This window comes from Canis lupus, chromosome 32, assembly GCF_048164855.1.
Source record: "Canis lupus baileyi chromosome 32, mCanLup2.hap1, whole genome shotgun sequence".
NCBI lineage: Eukaryota > Metazoa > Chordata > Mammalia > Carnivora > Canidae > Canis > Canis lupus.
The window spans coordinates 30,078,891-30,093,713 of NC_132869.1; the positions used below are offsets into that span (position 1 = coordinate 30,078,891).

Here is a 14,823-nt window from a genome sequence, read left to right on the forward strand (position 1 = left end):
TACATAGCTAACCCATGGAAGAACTTTCCAAGAAAAAAAAATCTGTAAACAGTGACAAGTCAGAAAAAATAGTCATTTCAAATATAAAAGCAATCTAATAAAGATATATTTCAAAATTCTAAAACACTGAATATACAACAAGAAATTTTCATCTGGTAAATTCAATAATTAAATAAATGTATTTCTCTATATATGTCCTAAAATTGGCTTTTACACATCTTTAGATAATGAAAAATAAGGCTACTTTTTCTAGAATATAGATCCCAATTCACAGAATTAAAAATATGTATTATGAACCTTTTAAAATTTGGTATGTTCAAAGAAGTATGTACCTATACGAATCTAAAGGAACATGGAACTCCTCTTCAGGTCTGGCTACTCCAATGGGCTCCAATAGCTTAACGTTTCTAACAGATTTATAGACGATGAATGCAATAGAGAAATGGTTTTTAATCTGTTAGATAAAGAAGATATACAAGTTGTTTAAAAAGATACAGGTACTTGAAAGAAAAATGAACACTGCACAGTTATTTTAGATCTAAAAAGTTTCAAACCCAGTATTAGAAGATATTTTTATGGATAATTAGAATTTAGGATATTTAAATGCTATATGTGAGAGACTAGATGTTTAAGTGACAGTTGAAAATTTCTAAGATATTCACATGCTTTATGCTGATGTTCACTGTCAATATATAAAACATACTAGTTTTGAAGAGTTCATTCATAGTATTTCCCCCATTACAACCTTTTTTCAATGCACCATATAAAAATAGAAAAGGATAGAAAAAGAAACATGAGGGAAAGTAATAAACTCTCTTTTCTTCATTACAATGTGATATAAGCTTGAGCTAGTCGCTGAGAGATAACAATGGCTAATAATCTTTTAATTTTTGATCTGATGCTATAACTAGGAAGAAACGTTCTTTTGATGACCATATAATGAAACCTGTAATAATGCACAGAGGAAAAATGGATAAAGACTTAAAGGTAGAAAAGATTAAGATACTAAAATTTTGTTCTGGGGAAATCATTCCAATATTTTCTTACACATACTAGAAAAACACAGTCCCAAGTGATAAACAAAGAGAATAGAATGTTATCCTATTTGACAACCAGCTATAATTATTAATACTCCCAATTCTAAGTCTTTAAAGAAATAGACAAAAAGCTTCATTAGTTTTAAACCTAGACCATAACAAAAATGGGCTTTCAAGTAGCAAGACTGTTTAATCAGACATTTAAAATGAAGAGTATTAAAAAAAAAAAAAAAAAAAAAAAATAAAATGAAGAGTATTACAAAAGCAAGTTGGAATGCAAATAGCAGCCAGTTCAATCTACAATTTATTTCTGAATAATCAGTATTGACCTAATGTTTTGCTATTTTCATATATTCAGCTAAATGACTGAATACTTCTTAATGTGAAGGGACACAATTCACTTTAATGCATTACCTGCAGAGGAGAGCGAAGGGTAATTACTTTATTCCCTTCAGTTGCATCAATTTGTACCAAGACTGAGTCAGAATGACTGGCATTGGGATTCCGTACATTATACAATCGCCTTCCAGATCTGGCAACAGGGACTTTTGCAACTTCCGTATATCCATGAGGTACTAAGGCAGAGCATGAGTGAGAAACATTCCAAATATTTACCTATATTTCTCTGAGACAAAGTACTTATCAACACCTTAAAATAATGACAAGACTATTCCTCTTCATGACCAAAACTGATGACTACACAAAATGCTTTTCTAAGACACAGGAACTAACAAAGAAAGGAAACTGAAGAAACTAAAAGTTAAGAAAAGAAAAGAATCAAGTTATAAAATTTTTTGACCCAAAACAATTTCTCTTGAGGTTTTAAGTTGTACTAAAACCAAGAAACAGGGGCACTTGGGTGGCTCAGCTGCTTAAGCATCCAACTCTTGATTTCAGCTCAGGTTATGATCTTGGGATCCTAGGATCAAGCCCTCCTTCAGGCTCCACACTCAGCAGCAAGTCTGCTTGGGATTCTCTCTCCCTCTGCCCCTCCTTCCCCTTGCTCTTACATACATACTCTCTATCTCTCAAAATAAATAAATAAATAAATCTTTTTAAAAGACCAAACAAACCATGAAACAGGTTCTTCAAGCTAGAGAACAAACTGATAATTACCGGGGCGGGGGGTGGGGAGGGGTGGGGAATGGGTGAAACAGGTGATGAGGATTAAGGAGTACACTTGTGATGAGTATCGTTGTATGGAAGTGATGAGTCACTATATTGTACACTTGAAACTAATACTACACTGTATGTTAACTTATTGGAATTGAAATAAAAACTTAAAAAATGTATTAAAACAAAATCCAACTGGCTCCTTGTTTTCAACTATATAGCAATGATACCTTTTTGTTGTAATAGTGATATTAGTGTCAATATTTTAAGACTTCTGAATATAGTTGATTTTCCTCTCCTCTTTGAACATGTTCTTTTTGAAGCCTACTACATATTGTATTATTTAAGGGCACAGAAATAATCTAACTTTCTAAGGCAAATCTTTTTTTTTTAAGACATTTATTTTAGATAGCACATGCATGTTAATGGGGTGGCAGGGTCAGAAGGAGAGAGATAACCTCAAGCAGACTCTTCCCTGAGTGCAGAGCTGGACACAGGGCTCGATTCCACAATCCCGAGATCATGATCTAAGGTCATTCTTTAAATTTTTTTTAAAATATTTTTATTTATTTGAGAGAGAGAACAAGTGAGAGAGTTAGAGCTAGCACAAGCAGTAGGGAGGGGAACAGGGAGGGAGAGAAGCAGAGTCCCCACTGAGTAGGCAGACGAACCCAGGGCTCGATCCCAGGACCCTGGAGATCATGACCTCAACCAAAGGCAGACACTTAAGCAAATGAACCACCTAGGCACACCAGGTAATTCTATTTTTTTTAAAGATTTTATTTATTCATGGGAGACACACAGAGAGAGGGAGGGGGGTGGCACAGACACAGGCAGAGGGAGAAAGCAGGCTCCATGCAGGGAGCCCAGCATGGGACTCGATCCCGGGTCTCCAGGACCACACCCTAGGCCAAAGGAGGCACTAGTAACCGCTGAGCCACGCAGGCTGCCCACACCAGGTAATTCTTAATGAAATTTAATTTTTTCAGGTTTAGAAGAAGAAGACAAGAGTTTGATCAATTACAATTATTTGTTTCAAGGAGGGCACTTGATGGGATGAGCACTGGGTGTTATTCTATATGTTGGCAAATTGAACACCAATAAAAAATAAATTTATAAAAAAATTATTTGTTTCAAGCCTTTAGAAATGCTGTCTCCCATAATATCTGCAACAGTATCTTCAAATTTTATGAAAAATAAGCACCACACCTATAATTCCAAATATGCCCATAAAATAAAATAAATATAGCATACCAAAGGTTAGAGCGAAGAAGGAGCTTTCTTGACGGCTCAATACAGATAATTTTCCTTGTCGTGAAGGTTCCATGCTAGCATATTCCAATTCCAAATTTTGACCAACATCAACATCATAAACACCACTTTTCCCAGGGGAGCCTATTACTCTAAGACTATGATTGGGCTGCACCTTGACAGGAACACCTATAGCATTTTTTACTGTAAAAGGAGCTCTATCTTTTAAAGAGTAGTCAAAAGTAGAAGCAGTGCCCTCTGAAAAACCCTGAAAAGGAACATAATATCACAGTAAAATTTTCACAAAATTCATGTTTTCCAAAATTAAACTATGACTATACATTTTTAAGAAATTAATTTTGATGACAAATGTAAATAATTCATACATGTTTCAATTTTAAATCCCATTTGAAATATTCAAAGCAAAAACCAAACATACCTTGGCTAAATTGTTGAAGACATTAAGGCAACTTTTGGATATTGTTATATTCATTGTATCTCCTGAAGAAATATGAACTGCAGTTTGTGGCTCAGGAAGAAAAATAAAATCATCTCCTGGCATTAAACTTTTATCCTGGACTGGATTCTTCTTTATCTATGAGAATAAATAACAACACATTTAAGTTATTAGTCAATTAATAATAAAATTTAAAAACTCTCAAAGAGTTAAAATCTCCTAAATTGGTCATTTTATATGAAGACTCCTTAATAGTCTCATTTTCAAAAATAATTAGTTCTTCGCCTAGATTTACCACAGATCAGCAGTCCTTCTTTGCGTAGTCAGTGTGTGGGCTAATGTTTAGAACTGTGCCATGAGGGATGCCTAGGTGGCTCAGCGGTTGAGCATCTGCCTTTGGCTCGGGTCCTGATCCCTCAGTCCTGGGATCGAGTCCCACACTGGTCTCCCTGCATGGAGCCTGCTTCTCCCTCTGCCTCTGTATCTGCCTCTCTCTCTCTCTCTCTCTCTCTCTGTGTCTCTCATGAATAAATAAATGATATCTTTAAAAACAAAGACTGTGCCATGAAAGCACTCAAAGTCAGCTAACAATATTTGCCCAGTGTCACCTGACTAAATCAGTCCTTAAGTGTTGATGAGTGATCTAAAATGACCCTGAACTCGGGGTGCCTGGGTGCCTCAGTGGTTGAGCATCTGCCTTTGGCTCAGGTCATGATGCCGGGACCCTGGGATTGAGTCCCACATCGGGCTCCCTGCAGGGAGCCTGCTTCTCCGCCTGTCTCTCATGAATTAAAAAAAAAAAAAAAAAAAAAAAAAGATGACCCTGAACTCTAAACTGACTGGAGGTCCTTCTACTTTTTACCATTAACATCTATAAATACTACAATAAGCTTTCAACCAGTTATCAGGTTCCATCACAGTTTTTGTTCTAATAGAGCCAAAGCCTTATAAAAAATTGTTAGCCTGTCCGTGCCAGAGACAGGTAGGTCAGAAATATTTTTCAACTTTACGGAGAAGAAATTGGGAAACAGGTTAAATGACTTCTCATTTTTAAAATAAGCATCTGCTGAGTCAAGTTCAGTGCCTCACACTCAATCAGGCTACTCCAGAGAATGGTATTGTGATAATTTGTTAAGGGTATATAATTCATGTTCCTTTTAGTTTAGAAATTGTGCTTTGGTATATAAGATTCTGAAGTGCTCTCAAGAAATACCATAAGGAGATAACACACAAAAAAATCATGAACTAGAATTCAAGTTTTCTCAAAATTTTTGATCTCTTAAAACCAAAACCAATGAAGATCTCAAAAGAGCTTCATTTATATGCATTATATCTATCATTGTGAACTCTATTAGAAACTAAAACTGAGGAAAATTTTAAATATTCATTTTAAATAATAATTATATGTTAAATAATATTTAATGAAAGATAACTATTAAAGTTATCTTTATAGTAAAAAGAGGGGCATTTACAAATCTCTCTAGTGCCTGCCTTAAGAGAGGTAGATTCTCATTTTTGCTTCAGTATTCATTCTGTTGTAATATCACATAGTCTCTGGAAAATTCCATTGTATGCTCATGAGAGAATGAAAATAAAAACAATATATAATGTCTGAGTATTATTATGAAAATAGTTCTGATGCCATGGATCCCCTGAAAGGGCCTCTAGAATCCTAGACCACATCTTGAGAATCATTGTACTGAAAAATATAAATGAATGTCCTCAGTACCATTCAATATAAAGATATTTCATGGTTTCCTTACATTAAGCCTTAAATTCCATGGTCTCTTCCCCTCCACTCGCTCAATCAGTGGCTCCCAAACAGCATGAGTCTCATTGTAATAGTGAACCTGAAAGGCACAGAATTATATTAACAGTCTTTCAACTTTAACCACATATTTCTATAACCAGTAGGAAAAAGTATTATGTAATTAATGTTACATGTCAATTGTCATTTTAACACATCTGAAGACACAAAGAATATCTATTAATAAGGAGGGTGCATTTTCCTTTACTCTTACTTTACTGCCATAAACAAATTATTTAACAAAAAAATAATAGCCAATGAAATAATACTATGTATTAACAAGTTAATGTTAGAATGTATTATCTATTAATAGATATTACACTTGCTTTGATGATGCACAAACAAAAGTTCACATCCTAGTTCTGCAATTGTACTTTTGAGGAGTTGGCTCTGGAAGTACTAAATGGTGGTATCATACCTCTAATGTCATGTCAGCAGTAGCAGCCATTAGGGAAGTCCAATTTTTAATATTTCCAGAAAACTTAGACTCTGCCAGCAATAAAGGTACAGTTCGATGTCCAAGGCCACATTCTAAGGTAACTTGAACTGACTCTACAGCAACAGCACAATTTTCCTCTACTGATTGATGCTGAATGTCTTTGAAATTTTCTGTTACTTCGGTTGCCATGTCAACACCAAGAAACCAAGAGTTATAATCACTAATAGGTTTGACACCCCAAAGATTTTCTGTTTCCTTAGATGTATCCTTGGATTCATCTTCTTTTGTCTTTGGAGACATAGCAGCCATGATTGTCATCACAGTATTCAGAATTATTGGTGAAATCTTTAAAAGAAAGCAGAAAACTTTTAAGAATAAATTGTTTCCCACATAAGAAGAATACATAACACAAAAGTTAAAAAATGAATTAAATATAAGTAAATATTAAATATATTACATTCAAACCTAAGGAAAACAAAAGGGAATACACAAAATTATATGTCAAGTCAACTAACCTCTCTCATAATGATGATTTCTGCTCAGGCTAATCTGGAATTAAGTAATTAACATTATCGGTCAGTTGTTAAAAACTAAAGTTAAATTGATCAATTCAGAATAAAAAAGTGCTACGTAAACAGAAAAATGTAGAAGTATAACTGATTTTTTCGTTTTTCAAATAGCTGTATTAACTAAACTAACATACATGATCCTCATCAAGGTATACATACATGGTTTTCATTTGTCTTACTAAAACAAAAAGCCTAAGGATCACCAGGAATCTCCTTACACTTAGCCCAAGATCTGCAAATTCTACCTCTTTTATCTTTGTATAGTATCTTTGCTCACCTCCTTATTCCTATCACTGTGCCTTAGCTCTACGCTGACAATGCCTTCTTGTCCAGTCCGCATCCTCAGAACCCATCCTCCACACTTCCACCAGCACTATTTTTCTAAAACCCAAACCTGGGAATGCCATTCCTATGCCATAAATCTTCAATCTCCCATAACTTTAAGGATAAAGTTCAAACTTCTGTTCAGCTTAGGACACAAAGGCCTTTGTGACTAATGCCTAATCAATTAGCTAACAAAGGAAACCTAAAGTCTAAGCAATAGGAGTTAAATAAGTTAAGTGGATTCCTATACTGTTCAGTTCTCACATCCTTTACTCATTTAATATGCTAAAAAGATAGGATTCCATCACCAAATGAAGGATCTGATATGTACTTCTTCCCAAACTTACCTGTCAATCAAGTCCATTTTTTGTCCTTGCCTTAGCAATGTCACCTATAATTAGTGCTCTCAATCTTACAACTCCACCACACTTTTCTCTCCAGCCATGTGGGATTACCCCTCTAAGTCTTAAAAGGGTTTTTCATACCCCTGCTTTTGTGCATACTGCAGGTTCTGTCTTAATAACCCTTACCCTTCCTGTCCATCTAACCTTCATCAGACTTTGAAAACTTAGTTCAAGCAGCCCCACCCTAAGGCAGCTTGTTCGGATGTCCTGGTCTGAATTAGAGGCCCCTTGCCTGTGCTCCCTGTAGCACCTTGTGCACGCCTCTAGCTCTGAAAGCTGGACTCACTGATTTACTTCTTTCTCTCACATATGTCATTAAATTTTTTGAAGGTAGGGACTATATTCCCAATACCTTGTACAGGACATTTTTCATACATAGTAAGAACTCAAAAAATGTTTGCTTAATAAACAAGTAAGCTGATATACAAAGAAAAGACAATTCCCCCAGCACTTTAACCTATTGTCTTAGGTTAAGTGCATGCAAATTTAAGAACTTCTTCCCCCATTTACTACTTTAAGCTTTTAAAGAAATAAATTTGTTAACAAAATAAAATCTAAAACTACCTAGTATTTTAAAACATTGAGAGAAATCTATATTGTTATTTGTATGGTAACTCAAATGACATTAGTTTGAGCCTTGGTTTAATCACTATTGGCTATTTTATAGCTACTATCAGAATTGGTATTAACCATCTCAAATTTTGGGTCCTTTGGACAGAGAAAGAAATAGATTTTGGAAAGTATTCTATATCTTCCACTTATAAGCTATCATGAGGTCATACTTAAACAATACAAATGCCATTGGAGAAGAGATTGTTTCTTCAATATTTCAAATGTAAGAGATTTAAAAAAAAGCAAATCCTAATAATTTATTTCTAGCATACATCTGTCATTGTAAATATTTCATAAGACAAATAAAACATTTAATTACACAATTATTAAATTCAAATCATACCTCAAAAGCCTAAAAATAACTTACTACAAACGATAATAACTTCATTTTTCCATCCCTCCTTGCCTTCTCTTTCCACCTCATCTGTTGTCCCCCAAACCCAATCTCCTCTCTAACATACACACATGCCAATAATATAAGAGATAAAAACTATCCTGATCATTTGTAGATATTTAAAAGTACTCTTTTATAAAAAGATAGAAAAAAACATTTGCTTTCAAGAAAAAAGTATTTTAATGTTAGTGGTATTCACTGTTTAACTATGTGAATGACTAGCATAATGCTATAGTTACAACAGCTAGTAAAAGATATTGTTAGAAAAATAAGAATTTTTACTCAAATAATATGAGAGGCACTAACCTTAATTATAAATTCTTCAACCATAATACTTATATTTTGTTTTCCTGAGGCCCACATACATTTTTCCATAAATAAAGAACATGGCTGTAAGACCTAGAAACAAATAAATGAAATTCACATTTCCTATATATGTATATATATATATACATATATATATGTATATATAAAATACACACAAGAACATGTCTTACTTAACTGGAGATCTTTACAGTCTACTACTAAAAGCAAAAGGCAAATTAAACTAGTTGAGAATTTCTTGTGAGGGCCCTTCTGAACTATGACAAATCTGTGAACATTGTAAAAGTACTTTAAGCAGTTCTTATTAATTCCTCTAGATCAAATTCATAAGTAATAATGTACATTTACTAATAGAAGCTTAAAATATTTCCTTTCACTGAAATATATTTTAAATGATGCCCTCTGTAAAAAAAAAAAAATGCATTTAAAATATCTGTAAAGATGAAGTAAAGACTATATTAAAGTCTTACATTCACAAAGAAGTACCTGAGGAAATGAAATTGTTATTTCATTGTAATTTTTATGACCACTAAATCACTTGAAACTGTTAATTTACATAAAGAGTTCTGTTAACACATTTAAAAAAGACTATGGTAAGGTAGGTAAATAGAAAGTTTCCATATGATCAATAGAGGTCAGTCCTAAGTATTATATAAGGTCCTTACAAGAATAAATTTCAAATCTTCAAACCCAATGATGTACTAAAACTTTGAAGCTTACATTTATATACATTTATCATTAAAGAAATAAACTAACCTTGCATCTGAATTGAATGAGGGAATTAAGTGTTGCATAACTGTCATTTCAAACAAATTGGGATGAACTTTTAACAGAGTGATTAATATAAGCTCTCTGTGATATGCCAAAAGAAGATGATCCTGCTAAAGAATGCTCCATGATAAAGTACAGACTAAGCCTAGCACTGCATTTCTTTATGTAGGCCACTACAAATTTTAATTTAAAGTAACACTGCAAAAGGGTCATATAATGATCCTCTTTAATGTTATATTTCCAATTTAACATTTAAAAATTATTCTTATGGCAATTAAGCCAATTAACTAAAATCATATTTTTCAACAATAATGTGAACAAATAATTGAAGTTAACTTTTGATACAGCAAAACACAATCTCTTTTGGTCACATGACTCCAAATGAAATTCTTTTCATTCTAAGCTTAAAGATTTTAATAATTGTTCATGCATTTGTTCATTCATTCACTGGATATACTGTGGTAAACAAATGAAAAAACAGATGAAAAGGAATGTTGATTTGTACTAAAATTCAAAAACCGCTCAACAAAAGATGGCACAATGAAAAGAAAACAAGTATAAAGATAGTTCTTAGTTCCGTCACCAACAGCCATGGCTGAATCATTTAACTCAACATCCTTATCTGTAAAACCTCACATTTACAGCAAATAATCTCTGAAGTCTTATAGAGCCCTCATATTCCAGGATTCTATGAATCCACCATTTCTGTCATTCTTCACTCCAAGCTTATAATAAGATAATTCTTACTGTGGTGATGTTTTTTCCTCTTTTTTCTCTGAGAAAAGGGCAAGCCAGGACTTTAAGATCTCTCACAGAAGCTTCCATCATCTGTTCAAGTTTGGATGTTGACAGAGAGAGGTTACACTGGAATGAGGCTGTCAGAGCAGGAGCATCAGCTTTTGTCAGATTGGCAACAAATACCACTTCGGGATCTGTGATCTTGGCCTTTAAAGTCATATTTGGTCTTACAGAGTCGTCTGAAAAACCAAAAATAGGAACCAAAAAAGTTGTAGTAAAATATATCCTGTCCCTTGAGTATATATTATCTTTAAGTCACTAAGTTGTTTCTATTATCTTGTTATAATGGATATTGAAGAACTAACAATATTAATAGTTATACTAATGATAAATGATTATTAACAAATGCTGATTCTGTGGGATAATGCAATCTGATTTCTGTCATAAGAAGAACATTTCCATTTTGACCTAGCAAGAATAATCTTGTTTTGAAGTCGTTTTTGTCAGAATTCAAGTGTGTACATAATATACATGAGCATGTATTAGACTATGTTGCAAAGACAAGGAGGGAAAAACAAGAGAGGGGAATATAAGGAAGAGGATAAGAGACTCTGATATCAAAGTTGGCCTTGATTTTACCATAAAATGCATAGTCAGTGTACTACAATCTATACTATAAATACATTAAATATATATGTGAATATAGAGATATCATATGTGATTACTATGTAGGTATGGTAAATGGAAAAATTAAATTCTGATCTTGCCAGTAAATGGCATTTTCCAATCTTGCTCAGTTATACATTAGAAAGATAAATGTCTGATCTTAAACTATTATAATTTAACACAGAAAATCACTGGTCTACTTAGTAATGCTGGAATAAACAATTTATTGAGCAGGGAAATAACTTCAGTGTACATCAATACCAGACACGTGCAAATACTCCGGTGAGTTTAAAGCTGTTTACAGTGATGTCCAGGGGCATCAGGCTGGGTGCTCCATATCCCCACTCTCTGGCTCTATCTGTTCAACTGTTCTTCAATGTGCTATAATTCTTTCATATATTTTCTTTGAATAAATGATTGCCCTTCTATAAAACAGACTGCTAGCCAAAGACCCAGATTAACTCCCCCAATTTTTGGATAAGTAAACAAATGTTAATGGCAGAGTTAGAACCAGAGCAGAGGTTTCTTAGCCCCTAATCCAATATATATTTCTACTCTATCTCTCTAAAAAATTTATGCTTACTGAAGTTTTTCCACAGAATATATTTAAATTAGAAAGAGCAATTTTCTTTCTTAAATTGTCCATTCATCTTTTTGTCTGTAATCTTTGTTAATATATATATGACAAGTTGTCATCTATGACAGATACATTTTGCTGCTAACCTTTCTCCATCTTGACTTTTGCTGTGGCCGTCTGTCGTAGTGGAATCTGTGCTTCTTTTGCCATATTTTCTGGATTCTGAGACACAGCTTTGATAAAGAAATCAGCCACAGTCATCAGAAACTCCACACTGGCACATACATATAACTTGTCAAGAATAGCATCAATGTGACTTCCAGTTTTGCTTTGTTTGTAACTTATATCAATCATAGAACTGTTGTCATCTTGGTCGTTCTTTTTATCAATCATTCTAAAAAATATGTACATTCATTATTTTATTCTTGCAAAATAATTTAAAAGATGAAAAATTTCCTAAACATCTTAAAATAATCTTTCATTCACCTTTGAGTTTGTAATCTGAACAGAAAACAGGTCAGTGTTAACCAGAGTCTAATTAGCTAATGAGCAACTAAGACATTGTCCTCTAATCTCCACAGCAAGATTCATGTTATTAAGCAATTGCAGAATATAATTATAATGCAATATCAGAAAAATAAATGAATGACTACTGAAAGGAATTTTGGCAATTCACAAAAGACATTAATGTGGTCCCACAAAATTTAAAGGACAATCTCTTTAAATTATTTTATGAAATAAAACCTTCTTGAATGAATTTATTTCCAAAGATCATCCTATATAATGAGTCCAAAAGTATTCAATCCAATTCAAATCAGTCAATGTTTATCAAGTGTCTGCAATGATAGTTCCCTTATGTCCTCACATGTGATAGGAAGAGCAGGTTACCAAACAGAAAACGGCCTTTACCATCCTTGCCTATACAATAGTGGATAGCCACCCCAAACATGAAATTTGCAAACTAGAAAAGCTGGTTGCATGACAGCACTCTTTCCTCATTTATTCATCTCCAAGAAAAACAAAGGGCTCAGAAGTATCCAGTATGTATTCAATGGAGTCTTAGATTTAGGGAGCAGCATAGTTTTCCTCCAAAGAATGTCAAGGACAAAAATATTATGTCTCATTATTTGAGAGAGTAATAAAAATATAATTGACTATTAAAGTTACATTATTTCCCACTTTATTGAAGGCTGATATAAGTTACTGTTTAAAACTGGATTGATAAGGCGAAAATGCTAGGGGTTCCATTTCTAGTAAAACTTTGACAGAAATTTCAGAACATTGTTTTAAAATATATAGAAAAAATAAGTAAGACAAAGATCTAAAACCTGAAGGTTTTAGACATTTAGATATTTAGACATTAAAAAAAAAAAAAAAAAGATCCTGCCTACTGGGGACAATTTAGAAAAACATATTACCAACAAACCACCCCATGTGGATTTCATTATTAAAATTCTTACATTCTCTTGGTTCCTGCTTTTAAGACAGTAGTCCATTTTATTATTAAGTTTCCCTTTAATTCAAACTTCAAAGCAATTGAATCTGATATTAGCACTATTTACTGAGGCACTTCAAATCGAAGCATGACCAAAGACATCTTTTGATAATACCAAGCCTAGCAATCAATGCCTGGCAGCAATGCAAGGTACAACGTCAACTTTAAATAATGTACAGCAGGTTCAGAGATGACAAACCTTGATGTTGCTCTCTCAATGCCTTCTCTGAGATCATCAAGTGTGCATGTTTTCAGTTTAAGGCTGACATTCATTGAGCCATCCTTAAACATCTTCCCCACGGAGGCCATAAGATGTAGCCTGAGTTCACCAAGCCGGAAACTGTCATTGTGAAATGAAAGTTTGGATTCCTGTGGCATATTTTCAAGCAAAAGAATCAATTATCTTTAAATAGTATGTAATTAATTTTGAACACATTTCTTAACTCAGAGACAAAAGCAAATCAGTAAAACAAAATTTAAAGGTATAGGTGTTAAAACACAAGAATAAAACAGAGCAGTATGTGTGTTTGTGAGTGTATATGTACATACAAAAAAATAATGTGTGCACTGATATTCAACAATGGTTAATATATACAAATTTATCTCATAGCTTAACACAAAAATAATCAGGAAATATTTTTGTTAATCAGTCTAATTAATAAATATTTAATAAGCTCTTCTGTAAAAAACACTGTGATAGGAACTATGGGGTTTATGAGAAAGAACAAGATACAGTAGATGATCTCGGTGAGCTTGTACCCTAACAAATATAGAAAGTAGAAATATATTACAAGAAACATTACAAGGAGATGCTATAAGTTGCAACTGATCAAAGACTGACATATAGGCATTTATTTATTCATATTTAATCCTCCCATATTCCACAAAGAGTATTAATGATTAGGTAAAGAATACAAACAGCAAAAGCTCAAAGGGTCTAAGAGATCACAGCAGGCTAGGAAAAATTCATGAAGAAGGTGAGAACTGAATTGAGCCTCAGAAACTGAAAGAGATCAGACTGGCTAAGAGCAGGTAAAAGACATTCTAAATGGGGGAAAAAACATGAGTAAATAGTTCAAAGATGCTCTGAGGGCACAAGGTACAAGCTCTTCAGGTTTGAATATTCCAATTAAAAAATGGTAGGTATGTAAGTGATAAATCACTAAAATCTACTCCTGAAACCAATTAACTAACTAGAATTTAAACTAAAAAAAAAAAAAAAGAATGGTAGGGAATGAGGGCTGGAAAGAAATATATGGGCCTAATGGAGATCTCAAATTCCAAACTAAAGATTTAAACTTTCATTTACAGGAAAAAAAATTATTTAATCGTAACATATACCTCCAAATTCTGTACATATGCTTGGACCTTAAAAAAACAACTCCCCCTCAAAGCAAAAAACCAACCTACCAACCAACAAAAATCTCTTCAGGGAAGTAAAGAACCTCAATTATAATTACTCACTAAGGATGATGACATGGATATAAGGAGTACTAGTGACGTGCCATTCATTCCTGACACACTTGGTTATAACTTTCCATCTGTCACTCAAGACAGTACATTGGATGCATATGAGTCAGGCCTTATTGACATTATTATTGGCAAATTTGGAATGTAAGTTTTTAAAATATAAATAATTCACAAACTTTTGATCTGTAACTATTAATAGACATGATCTGTGACATATATCTACCCATCACAATATATAGTTATTGATGTAAACAACTTGGAGCCACTTAATTTTTTTAATAAGGTAAAATTCAGATTACATAATACTGAATGTTTTTTAGTAAAATGGGAAGTTGTAAATGGCTACATGAGATTCATGTAGGAAACTGAAATTGT

The 14,823-nt window shown here is 33.3% G+C and overlaps 1 protein-coding gene across 5 annotated transcripts in view; it reads right to left on the minus strand.

Annotated features, from left to right (window-relative positions):
* Window positions 1-14,823, minus strand: part of VPS13C (vacuolar protein sorting 13 homolog C) — a 168,828-nt gene that overhangs the window by 49,467 nt on the left and 104,538 nt on the right. For all 5 annotated transcript variants that reach the window (XR_012022719.1, XR_012022721.1, XM_072808964.1 and 2 more), the window contains 10 exons: window positions 13,178-13,347; window positions 11,630-11,877; window positions 10,250-10,479; window positions 8,714-8,806; window positions 6,084-6,449; window positions 5,622-5,708; window positions 3,841-3,996; window positions 3,405-3,669; window positions 1,452-1,612; window positions 333-454 (listed from right to left, as the gene is read on the minus strand). Coding sequence is in view for 3 of the 5 variants with exons in the window: in XM_072808964.1 (XP_072665065.1) it covers window positions 333-454; window positions 1,452-1,612; window positions 3,405-3,669; window positions 3,841-3,996; window positions 5,622-5,708; window positions 6,084-6,449; window positions 8,714-8,806; window positions 10,250-10,479; window positions 11,630-11,877; window positions 13,178-13,347 (1,898 nt within the window). In the remaining 2 variants the exon portion in view is untranslated. The remainder of the gene's footprint in view (window positions 1-332; window positions 455-1,451; window positions 1,613-3,404; window positions 3,670-3,840; window positions 3,997-5,621; window positions 5,709-6,083; window positions 6,450-8,713; window positions 8,807-10,249; window positions 10,480-11,629; window positions 11,878-13,177; window positions 13,348-14,823) is intronic.